Raw genomic sequence first — 21,715 nt, forward strand, 5'->3', positions numbered from 1 at the left:
GAATGGGACAATGGGGACTGGGAATGGGGGAATGGGAACGGGGACCGGGACCAGGAACCGGGAATGGGGGGATGGGAACTGGGAACGGGGACTGAGAATGGGGGGACGGGAACTGGGAATAGGGACCGGGAATGGGGGGATGGGAACTGGGAACGGGGACTGAGAATGGGGGGACGGGAACCGGGAATAGGGACCAAAATGGGAACTGGGAGTGGGAATGGGGGGGATGGGAACCGGGAATGGGAGGATGGGGACTGTGAATGGGAACCGGGAATGGGAAGATGGGGACTTTGAATGGGAACCGGGAATGGGGGGATGGGGACTGTGAATGGGAACCGGGAGTGGGGGGACCGGGGCTGTGTAACAGTGGGGGACGGTATCCTAGTGCACCTTAGTGAGGGGTAATGGGGTCCAAGTGAACCCCAGGGTGGAGACAGGGTCCTAATGCACTGCAGTGGGGGGAGAGGAGTCTCAGTGCTCGTAATGGGGCCCTAGTGGACCTCAATGGGGGGAAAGCGGTCCTAGTGCCACATAATGGGGTAACAGGGTCCTGTGGGTGTACCAGCATGGGGGTAATAGGGTTCCAGTGCACCTTAATGGGGGGTAATGGGGTCCCAGTGCCACCCAATGAGGGGTAATGGGGTCCCAGTGCACCCAAATAGTGGGAAAACAAAAGAGTCCCAAAACCATGCAAACCACCTCCAGTTAGCATCCCTCCCAATGAACTTTACAGTTAATGAGTCTCATTAATCCCCCCTGATAATTTGGCCCAAATCTGCACTAACTCAGGCTAAAATCAGTTTAATCTGATGGGATTAACAGAACCCCTTCCTCGAAGCCTTGTTTTGCAGTGGGGTTTTTGTTGTGTTTGGGGTTTTTTGTGGTGAGCACTCAGTGAATTGAAGCAGGAAAGAGACTGAACAGCCATGGTCCAAAAATGTTAATCAGCAGGAAAAAATCTAAAACCAGTCCCTGGAACAACCATGACAAAAAGAAAAGAAGAGGCCAAACTTCCCTCGCACTGTTTTGAAAACTCTGGGATTCATTTAGATGATTCCTTGCAAAACTGGGAGGAGAATCAGAGCAGAGAGTTGGACTCTGCTTAATTCCCTTTTACTTCCTCTTATCTTGGCTTTATATTCCCAGGGATCTGTATTGCAACCCTGATACACAGCAGCCTCCTGTTGCAACTCCTGTGTAAAGCAGGAGTAAAACAGAGCTGATTTCAGCCTATTATACATGTGCAGGGGTTGTTTCCACTTTCATAAGACATAATTTTCAGGGAAATCTGCTCCTGGCTATCCATGGTAACTCCTGAATCACAGAGGATTAATACAACCTAAGGCTGCCATCCCTCACCTTCAAAATGCTCTGAAAAGTCTCGATCAAGGAGTGTTTGATGGTGAAACTGTTGTAGATGGAGTGATCTAAATCAACCAAGAGCCAATGCTGGTTCCTGTAGATGCAGAATCAGATTTGCCTTTTCTCACTGGCTCTGTAGATGTGGTTGTTGCATCTTTAAAATGGTTTCAAAATGATGATTTGTAACCATTTCAGGAATAAAGCATCAGGTGGGAGCATCAGAGAGGCTCGGTCAGTGCTGTGGGTTGTTACACGTGCTTGTATCTAGCTCGAGACTTGCTCTGAGCAGGACACAAGGGAAATCAGGTCCAAACTACCCAAATTCATGTCTGGAAGACATGAAATTCAGCATGGCCTGTGCCCTCACATCCTCCAAGTAAGGCATTCATACCACCAGCCTTTAAACCTGCTCAATGAGGCCTGGAAATAAACCATAAAACTTCAAAATGAAGGACCACTGACTTTCTTTTTAAGGAATTAATTCATTAATAAACTTATCATTCCTGGATGCAGGAAAGATGTTAGGTTTGGAATCAGAGCACTCTATATATCATCACCATGGAGGGGCACATCAGCCTCCCCAGCCTGGCTCCAATCTCAGTTTCCTCTCCCTGCAGCAGGAAAGGCTGTTCACTAATAACAGTTTATTAGCCCTCGATACCTGGAGAGGTTCTCCAGTAATTCCCAGATCCATGGCATTTGCTGGAATAAACCAGGGAAGGAGCTGTACTGATTTCCACATGCTCAGGTTTCCCAAGCTACTGGGTTGTCCTTTATTACTCTGCTTTTTCTGTGGAGTTGCAGTTCCTCAGTGAGAGGTGTTGCAAGGAAATGCCAAAATACAGACTCCCGGTATTTTCCTGGTGATGGGTTTTGCTCTTACACACATTTTAGAACATCCTGGGATTGATTTGTGGACATAGGTGGAGCAACACCAACATAAACCCTGAGTAATTCAGTGGTAGAGCTGGTTTGTGCATCTGCCACCCATTTGTTGGAACAGAGAGGGAGCTCAGGAGTTCCTTCCTGAACTACCTGGAATTTGATGGATATAAATCACGGGAGAAAGCTTTCAAAGGGGTTCCCATCTGCAGCATGAATGGAGACTGTGCCATCCCTTTAAAGTCTCCTTTGTCTGTCTAAACAAATCCTGATTTCCCATCCACCCAGGACTTCTCCCATCCATCCCTAGGGGGTGGCCCCTTGCTTTAACCCTTGAATCTCTCCCTTGTTATCCCCATTCAAGGAACCAGAAGGTGCAACTCCTGGCTGGAAGCTGGTTTATCCTCTTTTTGCAGCCTGTAGGGTGTGTTTTCCTGTTCTTCAGTTGCTCATGGAGCAAATCCTTAGCTGCTGGGAGCCTGCTCCTGGCAGGATGCATCCATTAACACCCAAAGCAAATGACACCTTCCCTGCACAGCATTCCCTCCCTGACCCCATCAGCTCCAGAGGAAAAACCTCTTTGCTCCCACTCTCGAGGGCTTGCTGCCTACTCCTGAGTTACCACTGGAGAGCAGGAACTGTCTCTTCTGCATCCTCATGCCTGTTGCTCCAGGGCTCAGTTAATCAGCTTTAGCTCAATCCTGCTGACTCCTCTCTTCAGAAACTCCTGATTTTCTCCTGGCATTGGGAGGATTTATGTCCTCTCCAGGCCTGTGAATGCTTTGCCTGGCCCTCAATGAGCATAGTCCTGCGGGTTGAAGCATGCTGGTTGGTAGGGGAGGAAGCTGAAGCAGGAGTTTAGGAGAGAAACCTGTTTTCTAAAATGCTTTGAATTGCAACAGCAATTTAGACCCTCTAAAATGCCAAGGAACCAGACCAGTTGCTTGGTCACCTGAAGACAAATTTGACAGGTGTCTGTATGGAAAAAGAGTGATCTACCAGAGCAGAGGAGTTGTAAGACCAAGATGGATGAGCTGAGCATGGGATAATGGCAGAAAAGGGACATCATGGTTCTAGGACATGTCAGGAAGGACGTTCCCAACAGAAATAAGGATGGATTTGTGGCTGGAGCACCAGGTGCTGGTGTGACCTTGCTGGGAGACTGTGGTCACTTCAGTCCAAGGATAATAAATCCAGCCCAGAGCTGAGGAGGGTGTTTTATGAGGTGAGCTTTGCAAACTCTAGCAAAATAAGGCTGGAAGAGAGTACGAAACCACCCTTTCAACACATACCTGGTGATGCTCATGCCTGGGGGAGCAGCCTCGGGCATCCTACATCCTCTGAAAGTGCCTTATAAGAGGAAATATGCCCATAAAATATAATCACCCCCAACTGGGGAGCAGCATTATGTGCAGCAAAGGCTGGGAGGATCCAGTCTAAATAATTTCCCCCTGATGGAACTACAGAGATGCATTTCTGCCCTCTGGTTTCCATTGCCTCTGGGGTACAACTGTGAATATGGTGACAAAGAACTTCCCATAAGATTAACTTCTTGTCCCACAGTTTGCTTTCTTATCCCACTATTCTTTTCTAAAAAGTTAAATGATGATAGTTATGTTGCTATAATTAATTAAGGGCTTTTCCCCAGCCTGGTAATATCCTGAAGCCTTTGGCATTGTTTGAAATTCCAATTATTCAACTCCAACCCAACAAAACAACAGAGTGGAAATGTGGGGGAAAAGCCGGGCAGGCTGTCACCTTAATGAGCTGAACCCCAGGGGCTGTCCGGGTGCCAGGGGAAGTCATGTGAAATGAATGTCACACCTGGTTATAAATAGGGTGGCAGGAGTCACTGTGCCAATGGACATGAGGACACGGCCCTTAACCCTTTCCCTTGCCCTCCCACAGGGGTGAACACAGGCAGCCTCTGCAGCATCCTTTTCCTGCTCCATCAGTACATGGAAATCCCCAATGTATAGAAAATAAACCACAGCTGCTATTCGATGTTAGGCTGGGCTTTCTTCTAGGACAGGGTTACAGGCATCCAAATTACCCTGTAACAAGCTCATGCTTATTCCAGTGAAATGGCTCCAAAATCTCCATTGCCAAATCCCAAATTCCAGCCCTCTTGTTGTTTCCGAAGTCAACCTATAGAGAGACAGCACCAAATTCCCACTGCCTATAGCTGTTACATAGTTAAGCCAAGGAGTCAACATCCCCTCTGGTTTAGCCCTGTTTAGGCTATATTTCCTCCTACAAAGTACAAGAATTATCTCTGTGTATAAATAACCTATATGATTTCTGTCATATATATATATATATAGGTAAATATAGTATGCATATGTATCTATAATATATATGATTTATATATAGATATACCCTGTTTAGGCTGTATGTCCTCCTAGTAAGTACAAGAATTATCTATATGCATAAAGCGATATACTTTCTATATGTTATGTATCTATAAAATATATGATGTATCATGTATCTATTACATCATGTATATATAGATATAATATTAGCATAGAACCACAGAATTCATATATAATAGAATTTATAGAATATACAGAATAATAGAATATATAGAATAAAATATATAACATAGAATGTATAATAGAATGCATTATTATAAAACAGTATGATATAATAAAAGAATATAATACATAACAGAATTCTATAATATGTATTTAGAGATACACTGTACATGTATAGAGAGGAGGGAGGTACTCACAAGGCAACTACAAAAGAGATGATTCACAATTTCAGTGGAATAATTTTTGCTTGTGGGTTCACTCATGTATTTTCATTCACCATCTTAAAACTGAATGAACCATTTATTTAAGGTTCAATAAGACAAGGAAAAAGGATATTTAAGTTATTGCTTCTGGGATAGAGATAAAAATACTATATCCTGAGAAAAGTGCAAATAGAGACAAATGCGAAGAGGTAAAAGGCAGGAAATCCTTTATTGAAAGGGAAAAGGCAGAACCACAAATAGACTGTTTTCAAAATTAAAAACAAATACAAACAAGAGGCTAAAACCTGAAAAATTATAATTTTTTTTCCCCTCCCCTTAAAATGCAAGTCCCAAGCTTAATTTTGGTTGGATTTGTTATGCTCACACAGTTCGGTTGGTGCTCCAGGGAGGAGGGAGACACCAAAGACCAGAGAGGTTAAACGATGAGCAAAGACATCCCTTCTCTACCCCACTGTAGCTTTTGGAGAGGGGATGTAGGAGCAGCATGTTAAAACACGGTCTTTTTATTTTTTCTCTCTTTTTTCGTGGTTTTTTTTTTTCCTCCTTTCCAGACGGCTACTGTACAAAACCAAACAGAAATTTATAATAAATACCTAACCCAAGAGGCTCAGTACATTGCTACAATCCTTCACTGAAGGGAAACATATATATACATATATATATATATCCTAGTATATAACTTCTTTGACTTAAATCAGCATAAAGGTTCGTGTTTCTACGGAAGCCTAAGGCAAGAATCCCACTTACCATCACCCAGACCCCACACCTCAACCGAGCAGGGTCCCCATCCTCCTCCTCCTCACTGGAAAAACAGCAGGATTTGCCCGCAACAGGGAGTTCTTAGGAAGCTCAGGGATTATAAAAAAACTGGAAGAGCCCCTCGGCGTGCATGACTCCTGTGTGATAAATACAGACAATTTCCTTGGCACTGGCTCAGGCTGATATTCCTGCCCTGTCCTAAATGCTGGTTGTTACACTGGAGAGGAGACACATGCTGGCTTGGAGTTAGAAGCCTCATAGACTCAAAGGGGGAAAAGAAAATAACCCTGCAAGGCTACATGACTTTAACATCCAGCTATTTGTTAGAGCTTAAATTCCTGGAGATTAATTAGCAGACACAGAACACTGCCCGAAGGTAGATCTGAACCACAGCCCAAACAGCTCTGCATCCAAACTCTGCATCTGCCCTTTAGTTTTCCTTCCTTCCCTAAAGAAACAGAGCCAAGCCCTCAGTACCCTCAATCCTGGGCTGTAGCTCTCTTGGTTTTGACAGGAATCATCTATGGGAGATAAAACAGGAGTATTTCATATTTTCAGGCATGGCTTTAGGGGATCCCATCCCATCCCATTCCTGCCTGGACAGTGAGGAAAGGGTCTCACATGAGCTTAGCTCAGGCAAAAAGGTTCGCTCTGTAATTATAAATGGGGAAGCTCAGACATCAAAAATTCCAGCCCTCCTCCCCTTCCTATGAGAAAAAGGCAGAACCCGCTGGAAATTCAACATTTTGCTGCCAAAAGGGAAGCCAAGGAAGGGTACGAGAGAGGAGCCTGGAGACACCAAATTGCTTGTGATATCAAAACCTTCCCAAATTCCATCCCCACTCCCCAGGCACCGGCTGCTGCCAGAACATAGATCACTTTGGAAAGGGCAAAGTTCAGGGGCTGAGCAGCCTCCGTGCTGGGGCCAGGCAGCAGCCAGGCTGGGGAAAGGCATCTGGTTGCTTCCTGCTGCGAAAGAAGAGCTCCAGCCTCGCCAGGCTCGGTTTTGGACTGAGAATTGCTCAAGGAAGGCTGGAGCTGGCGTCAGATCTGAGCAACTTCAATATCCCGGGAAAGCAGAGGTGGAGAGTGGCATCAGTGACCTCTGGCAAGGTCCTGGGCAAGGACCTCTACAGGTCCCGGGCCTATCCTGCTGCAAGCCAGGTTAGCAAATTAACTCCAAAATTCAAGCAGAGATGAAAAAAATGAGCCTGCAGGGGCCTGAAAGCAAAGGATGGGAGAGGAAAGGCTGGCACACCAGAGTGTCCGCTCCGGAGAAGGAGTGGGATATTGCAATGGACATTTCACAGTCAGAGCACTGCAGAATTAGCAATTAATTAATCCTCACAGCAGCCCTGTAAACCAGATCAGGTGTAATTAAGCCTTGGTTTTAAAGCTGGGGAAATGGGGACATGGGTGGGGTAGCAGCTCTAGGAATAACTCTGCAGATGTCGGGGGTGTTCGAAGAGGTTTGTCAGTTTGTGGATTATAAATTTAGCAGAAACCACCACGAACACCTCACCTGTTCTCCTGCCTAACTCATGCCAGGATCTCGTCCTCAGCTTATTCCTGCTCCCATCCAAACAAGCAATTTATCTCCCAAGTTAACCCACAGCTGATAAAACACTTCTCATGCTCAAGGACACCCACGCTGCTGCAGGGACGGGACGGCAACCACACCTTTTGCACAGGGATCCCAATTTTATCAGCAAAGCCACCCACCCTGGACCTCCTTGACCTGCAGCTGGGACAGGGTGATGGCAAACCCGGGCTCCACATTTTCTACCAGTGAACCTCCCAAAAGGAATCTGCAACCACATTCAGCCACAGCTCTTCGGAAACACCCTATGCTTATTTTTCCCTTTAAATTACAACTTGCCTGTGAGCAGCCAGCCAGAGAGAAAGGAAGAAAGAAAGAAAGAAAAAGAAGTGATTCCTCCTCATTTTGCCGCCATTATTCCTCACTCTGAGGTAGACATCAATGGGGTGAGGATGAACCACTGGAGAGTGGTTGGTTGTCTGGCAAGCAAGCCTACGGTACCCTTGCTGTCCTGCCCTGGCATGGTGGGATCCCACGGCATCCTTGGCTCCGCGAATTCTGGCGTGGCTCAGCACTGCTGCAGGACACAGGCGGCTGTGGCTGGTGGTGGCCCTGGAGAGCTGCATTTCTCCGGGGCAGTGATTTTCCCGGTGTAATCGATGCAAGAGGCATTGCGCGTCCGCACGCCCTCACCACAAGTTTGGGAGCAGGGAGACCAGGGGCCCAGGCGCCAGAGAGGGCACGGCATGTCTCCACAGGGCTTTATGTCCTCAGGTTTGAGGGATTTGTCACAGGTGGAGGAGGTTTGACCCTCCACATCCCGGCAATCCACTGTCCGCCGCTGCCAGCCGGAGCCGCACGTCTTGGAGCACTCGGACCAGTCACCCAGGACCCACTGGGAGTTCAGCATCGGGCGGATGACATTGGGCGACTTCTTCTCTTTGCCCTTCTGCTTGCTGAATGGGATGTCCTTGGGGATGAAGAAGGTGTACTTGACTTTTGGTGGGAAGACCTCGCTGGCGATGGTCAGCAGCTGCACAGTCAAGGGCTCCGGGAGCTGTCGGAAGCTCTGCAGCCTCTCCAGGGTTGTCATGGAGCCGCTGTATTTCAGGATGGTTCCCTTAATGAGGATGTCCTGCTCCATGGCTGAGATAGCAAAGTCTCCGTTCAGCAGGTACTTGCCCTCAAGGGTCCTCAGGGCCAGGTAATTCCCATCGTGCCGGACCCCGCGGTGGCTGCGCTGCTTGATGTCGATGTTGGTGGCTCCGGCTGGGATGGTGACGATGTCGTTGTAGCCATATCTGCACGGAGCAAAGGGACACTTATTTTCCAAGACTTATAAAGAGAAGACCCATGTAGTGAATAGCACTTGAGATCATGGCTCTGAACCCATCTCTCCATAACCCCGAGCACTCCAGAGCCAGAGGTATTGCGGATGTGCCAGATGTGAGCTCAGCTGGGAGATTTCACTGAATTAGATGGGAAAATGAGCAATGAAATCAAATGAACAGCCACATGGCAACCAGCCTTAGTGGAAAATTCCCCTTGCTTCTTTCCTTTGGAAATGGGTGAAGTATTTGTGAAAGCATATCACTGGTGATGCTGAAGGCATAGATATAGAACAGCAGAATAGGAGAGAGCATCTGCACGCTCAGCATCTTTGGAAGGCTTTTGCAGCCACCACTACATTGCGGAAGCAATCCCACTGGAGGACACAGAGGGCATTCCCATGCCAGGGAAGCATTTCCCTGCAAAGCCAGCCAGACCCTATCCCTGGAGCTCCGGAGATAGCACCCCCAAGGCTTCAGCACTGGTGCCCTCAGCACTGTGACTCACGCCGTGGGGCCTCAGGACAGCTTTCCAGGTGTCCCTATGGTGGATGCTGCGGTCAGTAATTAGGTTCAGAGTATTTTGGAAAAAAGCTTTTGAGTCAAACTCTGCTCTCCATCATCCTGGCCTCCCTCACCCTGATCTTAATGGGATCTCTTCTTGGCTGTAGCTCCTGCACTAATCTCCCTTTAGTCAACCGCAAACAACTCATAGGAGGGTGGAAGCCCCGTTTCACTAGTTCCCTGGAAGGAAACCATTTAGGAAATCTAATTTGCCTGCGTGAGTCAACTCTCCACATGGAATTGGATGCGGTGGCCTTTTGTTACAATCCTTCCAACAAAAGCCTTAACTTCTGCTCTTTGGCAAAGCGACAGGGACGTTGGGTGAGGGAAGTGTCCTCAATGTCCATGACCCAGGATTCCAATTCACCCCCAAACCCAGGGGAAAGTTTTGAACTATTTATATCACATGTCAGCCCTCAAAGATGTGTCCAACTCCCTGCACAGGGGTGAAATGTGCATTGTAAATTCCTCTGGGCAGCACATTTATGCGCAGTGGTCTTCTGAGCCCATCGTATTAGTTATTACTTTAGGAAATAAACTCAACTTGGCTTGTGTAAAGCTGCCCTGAAACAAACTGAGCGTAAGCCCTGGAGTCTGGGGAGGAGCCCAGGCTCTTGCAATGCCACCTGGCTGAGAGTGCTGGCACAGAGTCCTAATATTCCTAGTCTAGCACTTCAGCCATAAAAGAGGAGAATGAGAGGGGATGCTGTTTTTTCTTCCCCAACCTATCCCTGCAGAATCCTTCTCCCTGGTGCCTTACTTGGATCTGTTGAGCGAACCGGATATTTTCCTGCACGTGGAGCCATTACCACCACACACCCCACACTTGTCCAGCTTCTTGGAGGACCCAACGATGTGATCACAACCAGCCTTGATGCACTGCCCGTGGACACAGATGGAGAGGGTCTCTGGGCCACACAGCGTCCCATCAATCACCTGAGAAAGAAGGATGCAGAGCAGCAATTAGTGGATGAGTTCTGAAATGGGGTACATAGGGGTGATTCCAATCACCACGTATCTTACTTTAGCCTCAAAGACTTTGAACTCGCTCCTCCCTCGGGCTCTGCAGAAGAGTTTGCACCGGTCCCGAGGGGACACTCCTGCATACTTGGGAACCCACTCCAGGCGATTCCCTTCCAGATCCGTGAAATTGTAGCTGTTGTACTTCTCACACTGCTGCTCCCGAAAGCTCTTCCCTGAAAGGGAAGGAGAAACACGACTCAAAACTGTGGGAAGCCAGCAGGAACCACTGTCCTTGGCCATCAGAGAGATGTGGAAGCGAGCTGAGGAGAGGAGGAGTGAGCTGAGGAGCATGTGGTGAGCATGCAGAGGAGGGTTATCACAGAGAAGAGATCCCACACACTCTCCACCCAGCCAGAGAGGGTCACAGCCCCCAGCAGAAGGCTGTTGCCCCCCCAAATATGAATATTCAAGGAAGAGCAGAGCAATCCTTGGTGATGTATTCTGGAGGAGCAGGAGTGGGAGGTGAGTGTGCATTCGGTGGGCACTCCTTACCATCTGGTGGGCACTCCTCAGTGTGGCAGGACTGGTACTTGGTCCTCTGGCCCTCGCAGTAGCTCCCACCATGCTGGGGCTTGGGGCTGTCGCAGTGCCGGTGGGAGAACTGGACGCCTCCACCGCAGCTCCGCGAGCAGGAGCCCCAGGGGCTCCAGGGGCCCCAGCTGCCATCCACCGCCGGCTGCAAGAGGCCATGAGAAAGTTATTGATCCACTCTGAGCTTGTCCATGCCTGGCTGCTCAGTCCCAGGGTGAGCAAAGGTCTGGAGCAACACCAAAATCTCCGCCCAGCCCTGATCCAGAAAAGTACTTTGGCACATACGAAGCTAATACTGACTTCCATCAGTCTGTTCATGTGCTTAAAGTTAAGCTGGGCTTTAAGTCCTTTGCTGACTGACTCTGAAACCGCTGCTAATTCCCCCAGCAGGGCAAAAAGTGATGATTTAATTGCAGATCTGCACTGCTTGTTCTGGGTCAGACTCGTCCGTACCTCGGCAGCAGACTTTATGACCTGGACTTGCCGGTAATAAAAATTAATGAAGGAGAGACATCCAGAAATAAAGCAGCCAAATCCAAAGCCCGTCAAGGAGATGGCAGGGCTGGGGTCAGAGGTTTGGGAATCCCAAAGGGTAAGCCCCAGGCAATCATTCCCCAATCCCCCATTACCTGGGGTTTCAGGGCATCCTGTGGCACACAGCGCCCGTCCCAGCACAATCCGTCAGCTTTGCAGGGCGTCCCGTCGGCCCAGGGCAAGCTGCCGTTCTTGGTGTGGCAGAGGGGCTCCCCACTGCCCATCCTGCACCAGAGCTGGGCACAGATGTCCTGCTCTGTGGTGTTGGGGCAGTGCTGGAAGTCCTTCCCGAAGATCTGCTGGCATTGCTGGTCCAGGCTGTACAGGGCTCTTTGACCGGGCAGCTCAGCAGGCAGGGACAGGGCCTCAGCTGGGGCATCCAGCAGGCAGTCACCTGGGAAAAGTTCAGGAATTAGGCTGGAGTTGGACCATCAGGGCTTGGGTTGCACCAAGCAGGGCACCCCCAGCCTCTTCTGAGGTGTGGTTTGACTCCTCCTTCACGCCACATGCCCCTCCAAGTGTTGCAGAGAGCCTGAACAATTAATGAAAAGGTGGGTTTGAGTGCTGAGGCTGCTGAGCTGAGGCTTACCATGCCCTCCATCCAGGAACTCGGTGAGGTACATGGCACTGCAGGGAGACCAGGGCTGGGTCTTGTTCAAGTGGATGAAGAGAGCAGCCATCATATGGTGCTCGCCAAGAGGTCCAAAGAGCCGCTCGCAGTTCTTGGAGTCATCATGGGGCATGCTGAGCACATGGCCTGGGGAGCAGAGGGCGCTGTGAGTGCAGCCCCCCAGCATCAGAGAGCTGCAGCCCCCCCAGCCCAACTCCTGGGCAGCTGGGAGCATCAGTAAGGTACCAAACAGCTTCTACTGCTGCAAAAGCCATTTGCCTCCATAAATCAAAACGAATAAAAACCTGCTTGCTCCATCTCAGTGGTATGGCCCATTGTATGCTGGCCAAAGCAGCACAAATTCATACAATCCCCAAATGGTTTGGGTTAGAAAAAACTTAAAGCTCATCTTGTTCCACCCCCTGCCATGGGCAGGGACACCTTTCACTAGACCAGGTTGGTCCAAGCCCTGTCCAGCCTGGCCTTGAGAACTTTCAGGGATGGGGCAGCCACAGCTTCTCTAGGAAAAAATTAGTCAGTGCAGGAATGACAAACCAAGGGAGATATGTGCTTGATTCCATATCTGAGCTCATCACAACAGGTAAATCATGAAATCATTAACGTTGGAAAAGACCACCAAGATCAACAAGTCCAACCTTTGACTGATCACCACCTTGTCACTAGACCAGAGCACTGAGTGCCACATCCAGTTGTTCCTTGAAGATCTCCAGGGATGGGGACTCCACCACCTCCCAGGGCAGCCCCTTCCAATGCTTGACAACCCTTTCAGTGCAGAAACTCTTCCAGAACCAGTGTAAATGCACCAATTTATAACAATTTGGGTACTTCTAACAGCCTTTGCTGCTGCAAACCAGCTTCTACCAGTGCCAGAAGCTCCCCACACTGCCCAAGGTCTGGCAGGTAGTCCCCAGCTGGGAGATGGTGGTGCTGGGCTGTGCTGTGTTATAACCCCTCCCAGCAGCAGGACTGGAAAAATCAGACTCCCCCTCGGGAAGGGATGTGTTACCCAGTTCATGAGCCAGGGTGTAGGCTGCCTGCAGGCCCTCGTCCTCGATCACCGAGCAGCTCTTGTTGCGGTCACACATGGTGCCAATATCTGCCACTCCCAGTGTGTCGCAGCTTTGGTGTCCACAGAAGTCCTGTTTGAGAGCAGCACCGAGGGGGTCAGGCAGGGTGAAGGAGTCCCACGTTCAGCTCCAGCATCTCTGTGGGCAACCCACTGGTGGTCTGCACCCCAAATGAAACCATCCCCCTGCAACTACTTTGCTGCAATCTCCATTTTTTGCATGGTGGGGCATCAACCTCCATGGTCAACCCTCTTCTCTCCCTCCATGGACACCTTGACCCCTCTACTGCCCAGAGCACTCCCCAGGAATGCTGACCTGTCTGGTGAGCAGGATGGCCGTGTCATAGTGCTCTGGGTGCCGGTCGCTCAGCGGGTTGAACCTTTGCTGCCAACTGCAGAAGTTCCTCAGGGTAAGCCCTCCATTGTCCGACACCTCTGGCCCCGCTGCCGCCTCCTCCACCACCAGCACCTTCACCACCACCAGGTTGATGGAGTTTTTCAGGCTAGGGTGCTTGTAGATGTGAGCAGCCATGGACATCAGGGTCAGGACGTGGTTCTGCAGGGAAGGAGAGGGGCAGGCAGAGCCTGGATAAAACCTTTGTTTTGGGGCTCTTTTTTTTGCTCAGAAAGGAGAAATCAGCCTCATTTATGAAGCCCACCACATCCAGAGCACAAGTTGATGGACTCAGTGCTGCCTTTCTAAAGTGATGTTACCCTCTAACAGCAGAAGGGATAGGCAGCACAAGCCCATCCCTGCATCCCCTTCTCCAGCTACTGCATCTTACCTGCCATGCCCTTTGCACCCAGAAATCCCTAGGGAGGAATTTTCTTATGGAAAACCTGCGTTCTGGAGAGTTCCCTGCATATTCCCCAAAACATTAACCCTGCCCTCACCGCCTCGGGGTGGGAAATACTTCACAGATAACATTTCACTGTTGCAAAACCACCTGTGCTGGTCACAGGGTTTGAACCCGACATCCTTGGTGACAAACTGGGCCCAAAACACTCTGGTAGCCAAGTCTTTGCCCCGCAGCATCCCTTGCTTGCAGACTGGGGTGACCAGGGATTACTTCATATGTCAACCGCGCCAGTGATGTTTACGCTGATGTAAACATCTTATCGGAGAATTGAAATTCCTCCTCTGCTTGGCACTGCTCACAGCCCCGAGTCAGGAGAAAAAAATGCACCTATTACACAACATAGTGTTGGGAAAGAGAAAGTGGCTTCTCTCCTCCCCAGACAGATTACACCCTGCGGTCTCAATTCGGAGCCTAATTAAACTTGAAGGACTCAATGGGAGCCCTCTCTGATGGCCGAGTTTCACCCAAAATTCACCATTCCCTGAGCAGAGTGCTCTGTGTGCTCATCCATCACAATACTGCCAGGACAATGCCACTTTCTTAGACACAAAATGCCATTTTCTTAGTAAATGAGGGAGATGTTGAGGGAGATACAGCATATTTGCTTCTTCCCCAGGGCACCTGTGGCTATTTTAAATTATTCTGCCACATTTTATCCCATCACTGGCAGCTCCACGTAAACAGATGTTTCATTTCAGCAAGATGTATCCCAAGTACTCTCCAGCTCATTATCCAAGGGCAGGCCCCAGGGAGGCTGATGGGAGCAGGGAATAGACTGGTTTATTTAGACTGGCCAGATCTCCCTGACATGACTCACATCCCAGCCCCAAACACGCAACAAATGTCACGGAAAAGTCATCGCCAAGGCAAGAAACCCAGGCGAGATCCCCACAAGTGGCTGCTCCATGAGCTGGGGGAACTGTTTACCCTCTAGGGGAAATCCATTGGGATCCTTCCTAAAAATATCACAAACCCTTCCTAAAATTAAGCCCCTGAAGATCTAGAAGGATGCTGTGCTGGAGCTGTGCATCATGGGATCATCACTCATTTCCAAGGGAATAAATCCAGCTGTATCTTTTTCTAACCTATTACAGGTTTTCCCAGTTTTTACCCGGGAGCTCTCAGTCCCTATCACAAATCCCCTGGGACACTGACCCTCACATCCTCAGAGGTACATCCTCAGAGGTACAAGAAACTCTTTTGGCAGTAGGAACAGAGGGACTTGGAAAACATCCATCCATCTTCCCTGTGTCTGGAGAGGGAAGATGGAAAGCGAACTGAACAAACAGCTCTTTAGTGCAGATTAAAAGGTCAAATTCACTTGTTCCACCATCTGGTGTCTATTTATACCCATCCCTGGCCTGTGCAGGCATTGGTTGGGTTTCAAATGGACCCCGACTGCTCCAGGGAGAGCAGCAATCCACCTGCACGGCTGCTCGGCCAAGGGTTTGGAGTCATGGCCAAAAGCAAATTATGGGATCCCCAGGGCTCAGGAGAGGCCAACTTAGCACTTTCGGCCAACAGATGCTGTGGATGAGCTGAATCCCACTCATCCCAACCTCCCTGTGCCTCTGCAAACAGGCTCTGGCTTGATAAGCCACCTAGGAGGGAATGTGCCCTCTTCAACGTTTCCTTCCCACCACGGAGGCTGTGGATGTGGGTGTTGGGATCAGATTCAGGGCAGCATTTTGGGTCAGGTTTGAGGAGCCCAGAGCTGCAAACAGACTGGTTTCTGCCTCCTTGCAAGGCACTGCAGCCCCACAGGCACAAGGAGCTTCCCTGCCATTTCCAACCAGAATCCAGGGAGATCTTGGCAGGATTTCTGTCCAGCTGGAAAATCAGCCTCTTACCTGCTCTGGGGGGAGAGGACACCAGTGTGAGCCAGAGAGGGTCACAGAGCATCCCTCCTCTGTCCCAGGTGTCCAGGCACTATGCAGGGTGATGTTCCCACAAAAGCTCCTACCTTGCTTCTCCCCAGCTGCAATCCTTGGTTCCTACTGCTCTCAAGAAGATCAAATTCCACCCATTCCACCACCCACCCCCTGCCCAAAAATGAGGAGGGATGCCTTTTTTCTGACACACCTGCACCACAGCAGCTCCAAAATCTCTCCTACCACAGCGCTGCTGGGTCTGGGAGAGCCCTGAGTGAGGTACTGCCCTACAGGAGCCTTCCAGCAGCAAACAGCACAGGCAGAGGGATAGTGAAGGGAAAAATAAATACAAATCAGAGCGAGGGGAACTGAAGTGGTTGCTTTTAATCTCAGAACATTGAAGGATTTCACTTTCTCATATAGGGTCTTGCAAAACCTCTGCTTACATTCCCCTTCGTGGGAACCACTCAGAAGCTGAAGTCTACAGAGATCCCCAAACTGTGGGGTTTATTTTTAATTATTATCATTACTTTGGTGGGTGAAACTGCTTCTACACAGACAGTATTACTGTGGTATGCACAGAACAATGTAATATCACTGGATCCCAGAACAGGATGGCAGGGAGCACCCATGGAACACCCCAGCACAACCTCCCTCCAACAGTGTGAGGGGATCAATGTTCAACCCAACCTGGGGCTGCAGGATTGTTTGTTGGTTGGATTTGGTTTGGTTTTTCCCCTCCTTTTTCTCCCTAGAAGCCAGAATTTCTGCAGAGAGGGAAAAGAGGAAAGAAATGCCGCAATTTCCGGAGCACAGACAGATGGAAGGAAGCAAACCGATGGTCAGATGCTGCCCAGTTTTTAAAAAACCACTGGTAAAAACATTCCAGGCTGTCCCTCTCCCCAAAGCACTGTCTGTGTGCCACCCCCTGGCTCGGGTACCCAGGGGCTGCCAGCTGCCCTTCCAGCCTTCTCCTGTGGTTGGAGGCCAAGAATTCCCTTGCAAAAATGTGGAAGGAAGCCAAAGGAAATGGGGGGCAAGCCAGGGGAGACAGGGCCACCTTGCCAGCCTTCCCATGTGCCTGGCTGCCCTCCTGCCTTCCTTGCTCCCTGCCAATCCCTGTTCTCTTTGCCATAGGGTTTTTTTTCCCCACCTTCCTTTCCCTCTTTGCTGGACTGCAAAAGCAGCCATTATCCCTGTTTGGGGCAGGGGAAACTGAGGCACATGCAGACTTTCAGCACCTCTCCAGAGGCATGGACGGAGTAAAACCCCATCCAGAGAGCAGCCAAGGGCAGGAACACTGCAGTTTGGGTTGCTCCAGTGGGAGCCAGCTCCTTTCATGCTGCATATTTCATTCCAAACCCCTGTAACACAGCAGCTGTTCAACATCCCAGTGTGACGTGAGTGCATCAGCCAGAGCAATATTTAGGGAAGCTGCCTGGTCCTTCAACCCCTGGCACCAAAGTGGATGCAGGCTCGGGGTCACACCCAGGGGACAAATCCCAGAGGAAAAGCTGACTGAAGCATTACCAGCACAGGTCCCCCTTTGCAAAGATCCCCTTTAATCCCACCCAGGTTGCCTTTGGGATGGCCTCAGGAGGGGCCGGCTCCTTTTGTCAAGGGATTAAGTGAATTTACCCACTCAAGCTGCAAAATATCCCAAAGCAAGTGGAGGAGCTAGACAGGAGGGGTGTCCTGAGGCTCTGGGGTAGCTTTGGATTTACCTCCAGGATCACTCTGACAGTGGGAGAGCCAGCAGCAGGACCCTGGCAGTGCCCCATGCCATGCACTCCAGCATCCGTCTGCTCTGAGAGGGAAGGGATTGCAACAGCACTTCTAAAAACTCGTAAATCTGCCTGGAAAAAACACAGGAGTCAGCGAGGAACCCCAGCTTAGCCAGAGTGATCTGATTCTGCCCCGGTCCTCAGTCATTACCAACCCTTGGAGTCAGGGATGGCAGATTCCTCACTTGCAAGATGGGAAAGGGGATTGCAGCCATCGTGTTTGCAGAAGAAAGCTTGGAAATGTGTTCCATCTGCACCCAAGAGACTGGAGAAATCCCACCACAGGAATCCCATCTGGTTGCCAATTGGCTGGGGATGCTGTGGCTGGTTTTTGGAACTGCCTGGTGTTTGAGGTGTCTAGGCAGAACATCCCTGAGCCACGGAGAACATCCCTGCAAGTGCAGCCCAGCTGCAGGTGCTCACCCCTTCTGCATGTCTCTAACCTCGGCTTCCCCTGCCAAAACCCCCACTTAATTCTGGTAGTGATGCTCACAGTCCTTTTCCAAGCATTTTGGGTTCTCTGCAGGAAAAATAAGAAGGATAACTCATGTGTCCAGCCTGGAGCCTCACTCCCATACCTATATAAGTGGGCTCTTCCCAATCACTGCAGGCTACATCCTGCCACATCCTCACAGGATTTAGTGCTTAGCACTGTCCCGCTGTTAATGCCCCCTAAAATACCCCATCCCCTGCAAATCATCAAGCCAAAAGAATGACTAAACCCCTAAATTTCAAGTCTAGTTCTGCTCTCACTTCACCATCCCCTCCTGGTTTACACACAAGTATTGACGGAGGTAGCATTAAGCTCTTATTATCTAAATTAGGTTAACAGCTGAGCTATAAGGCTCAAATTGATTAGAAATAAACCATTAACAGCATTTCCCCAACAACAGCATATTGATTGTAACTTGCAATGCTTGAGTGCATGTTATGTTGGCTCTTCTGCTCGAGCTGTTACAGCTTATGTAAGAAAATAACTGGGAATACAAACGATGCTGGTGACGTTTAATAAATATTTGGTAACTGAAGTGTGGTTACGGGAAGAAAACTCATTATATAAATATGGTTTCTTCTGACTCACCATTTCTGCTCCCTGGGCATCTCCTAGTCAGCTCTCTAAGATCTCACCAGCATATGCCATTGCTTTTTTTTGGCCCCAAAAATGTAGGTATTTAGGGAGAAGTTGAGATGGCTATTTGGTCTCCTGACTTAGCAGTGACTGTGCATTTTTGTTCTTGAGAACGAAAGACACAGAAACACAGCAGGTGGCTTTTTTTTTTTAACTGCTACATGAGAGCTGGTAGAAGTTTTCTCCAAAATATTAAACATTGCTCTGTTCATCCAAGACAAGACCTGCAAAGGTTTTCTTCTCATTCTTGAGAGATGATGCAAAAACATTGCTCCTGGGGGCAAAGAAATGATGGGGAAACGGGAGTCAAGCACGCTGGAGGCTCTCTGATGACTAAGGAGGGAGCTGGGAGGCAGCAGCACCCAGCCCAGGGCTGGAGCAGCCAAACTAGGGCAGGGTACTAACCTTGCAGCCCCTCTGTTATGTTCACGTGCAGCTCATCCTCCTTCTGCCTTCCCAGATTTACCCAGAGGGTTGTTACTTTTTCCCCGAGTTCAAGCTGGGCATTATCAGGATTTCCCCCACCCCAAATGTATCACTTTATTTGTAACAGGAGTCACACCCTCGGGTGTTGCTTTAAAACTATTAGGTGCCCAGCTAGCTGCAGTAGATGCACTGAAACCTGAGTGATGCTGAGCAGCTGAAATCAGCTGGAGCCCTAAGATTTAGCACTTCTCAAGGTGAGAAGTGGCCTGAGCAGGGCTGGAATTAAAACACTGCTTTGTTAGGAGCAGAGAAGCCCCCAAGGGAAGGATAAAGCCGGCAGAAGTGCCAGAGCCCCTGGTTTCAGCTGCCTGACCGCTCCGGCTGACCTCCAGCTTCCTGGCCTCCTCTGCCAGCCCACTGCAGAGGACGAGCAGTTTTGGTGCACAATTATCCCCTGTAAAGACCCCAGAACGTTTCAGACCGAACAAACCCGAATTTGGACCCAAACAACCCATCCCTGTAGGGTTGGGGTGGGGAGCTGACTTTGCCAGAGGCATGGAAAACAACCTGGTGCTGATGAAGAAGGCTCATCAACAGCCCTGGAGGTGGGTGTGGGGGGCTGAGGCACCACAGTCTCTGCTCCTGGGGTCTCTACAGAGAGAACTTTTAAGGAGAGGGGGAATTCTTGGCACTGGTGGCTGAGGCAAAGAGCTGTTCCTCCATCTGCTCAGTGCTAACAGGTGGCTCAGGAGCAGGACTGTGCATTACTCAGCCCTTGGTTTATTTACTATTTGGCCCCGGCTCCCATCCAGAAGAGAGTGAAATCCGCTCTTTCCTTGTAGCAGGACAGGCATTAACTCCCTCTGTCTCTCCTCTTTGGGGGCACCAGACTGACAGGACATGACGACGGTGCCCAGCCTGTGCACACACAGGCTCGCTGGGTCTGGGAAAAGGTCCCCAAACATTGACTGAACCCCATAGATCAACCCTGCAGCCTTTGCCTCGGGGATTTACAGTCCCTACACAGCAAAGGAAGGTGGGAACAAAGCCAAGGTCCCCGCACAGCCAAGGTCCCCGCACCCTATCCCTCTACTCGCTCACCTAAGCTGATCCCTGGTGTCCCAGGGCTGGGGGGATCGGGAGGACGAGGGAGATACCCGGTAGAGGGCAGGCAAGGGGGGGATAGGAAGGGGATGGAGAGGCTGTGGGGATGGAGGAGGCGGAGAGGCAAGGGGTATAGGAACGGGACGGGACAGAGAGATGAAGGGGATGAAGGGATGTGTGTGCAGGGGGGATGGAGCACTGAAGGGGATGGAGGGGACAGAGAGGCAGCGGGGGCTACAGGAATGTAGATGGCAGAAGGCAGAGAGGACGCTGGGATGGGGACAGGAAAGGACACAGGATGCGGGGAGGGAGGGATGGAAGACAGGGATGGAGGGGAAGGAGGGGCAGCGAGATCAGAAGATGGAGGGATGAATGAGGATGGAGGAGTGGTGGGGACGGGGACAGGAGGGGACAGCGGGATACAGGGCAGGGGGACAGAGGACACCGCCAACCCTTACCTCCACGTCCTCCCCGTAGAACCGCACCATGGAGGCATCAGCCACCAACAGCGTCTCCACGTAGCGCGCCTGGGACACGAACCGCCTGGCCCTGCGGCGCGGCCCCCCGGCCCCGCGGCCGCTCCCGGCGGAACGCGCTCCCGGCGGGGCCGCGCGGCGCCGCAGCCGGTGCGGGCGCGTCCAGGGCGGCCCGGGCTGGGAGTGCCCGAGCGGCTGCAGCTCGTAGGCCGCCCCGTCGAGAAGGAAAGCGGCGCGGAGGCCGCTCCCGCCGCAGCGGCTGAGCACGGCGGGCGCCTCGGGGCTCCCCTCGACGGCGCCCGCGTAGAAGCAGCCCCGGCGCGGCGGGGGCGGCGGCGGGCGGCGGGCCCCCAGGCGCTGGAGGCGGAGGCGGGGGGCCAGGAACGCGTTGTCGGGGCGGAGGCGGAGGACGACAGCGCGGCCGAAGGCGGCCAGGCGCAGGGCCAGCTGCCCCGACGGCGCGGGCAGGCGGGCGGGCACCACTGGCTGCGCGTCCCGCGGGGGCGGCGGCGGCAGCGCCCACGCGTGGCACAGCAGCAGCAGGTGGAGAGGGGCCCGGCCCCCCAGCAGCGCCCGCCGCCCCATTCCCGCAAGGCCCTGAACCCCCCGGGCTCTCCCCCGCAGCCTCCGCGCCGGCCGCCGAGCCCGCTGTATTTATACTTTCTCCCCCCGGCTTTGACATAAGAGGTTTATTTTTGATCTCTCGCTGTTCTCCCCACTCCCCTCCCCTGCCAGCCGGAGCCTGGGGGAGGAGGAGAAGTGAAAGAGAAAAAAAAAAAGCGGCGAAAAGGAAAAAAAAAAAAAGAAGAAAAGAAGAAGAAGCAGAGAAACCCCCCCCCCCAAAAAAAAAACAAGGAAAAAGAAAAGACGACGACGAAGGGGGGGGGGGGGGGGGGGGGGGGGAAAAAAAAAAAAAAAAAAAAAAAAGGGCGAAAAGGAAAAAAAAAAAAAAGAAGAAAAGAAGAAGAAGCAGAGAAACCCCCCCCCCCAAAAAAAAAAACAAGGAAAAAGAAAAGACGACGACGAAGCGGGGGGGGGGGGGGGGGGGGAGGGGAAAAAAAAAAACCCAACCCCCTCTCTAGCTAAT

General features: G+C 50.9%; 1 protein-coding gene across 1 annotated transcript; it reads right to left on the bottom strand.

The window, feature by feature from the left end:
- Window positions 1-5,191: 5,191 nt before the first annotated feature.
- Window positions 5,192-21,213, bottom strand: ADAMTS8 (ADAM metallopeptidase with thrombospondin type 1 motif 8). The gene is made up of 9 exons (XM_017809861.1): window positions 20,611-21,213; window positions 13,295-13,534; window positions 12,919-13,051; window positions 11,871-12,038; window positions 11,377-11,675; window positions 10,709-10,892; window positions 10,217-10,389; window positions 9,954-10,129; window positions 5,192-8,602 (listed from the first exon to the last, which is right to left on the bottom strand). Exons 1-9 carry the CDS (start codon window positions 21,211-21,213, stop codon window positions 7,870-7,872), a joined length of 2,709 nt encoding a protein of 902 aa, XP_017665350.1. The 3' UTR covers window positions 5,192-7,869.
- Between the last annotated feature and the right edge of the window lie 502 nt (window positions 21,214-21,715).

Source organism: Lepidothrix coronata, unplaced genomic scaffold, assembly GCF_001604755.1.
Source record: "Lepidothrix coronata isolate B3197 unplaced genomic scaffold, Lepidothrix_coronata-1.0 Scaffold27, whole genome shotgun sequence".
Taxonomy (NCBI): Eukaryota; Metazoa; Chordata; class Aves; order Passeriformes; family Pipridae; genus Lepidothrix; species Lepidothrix coronata.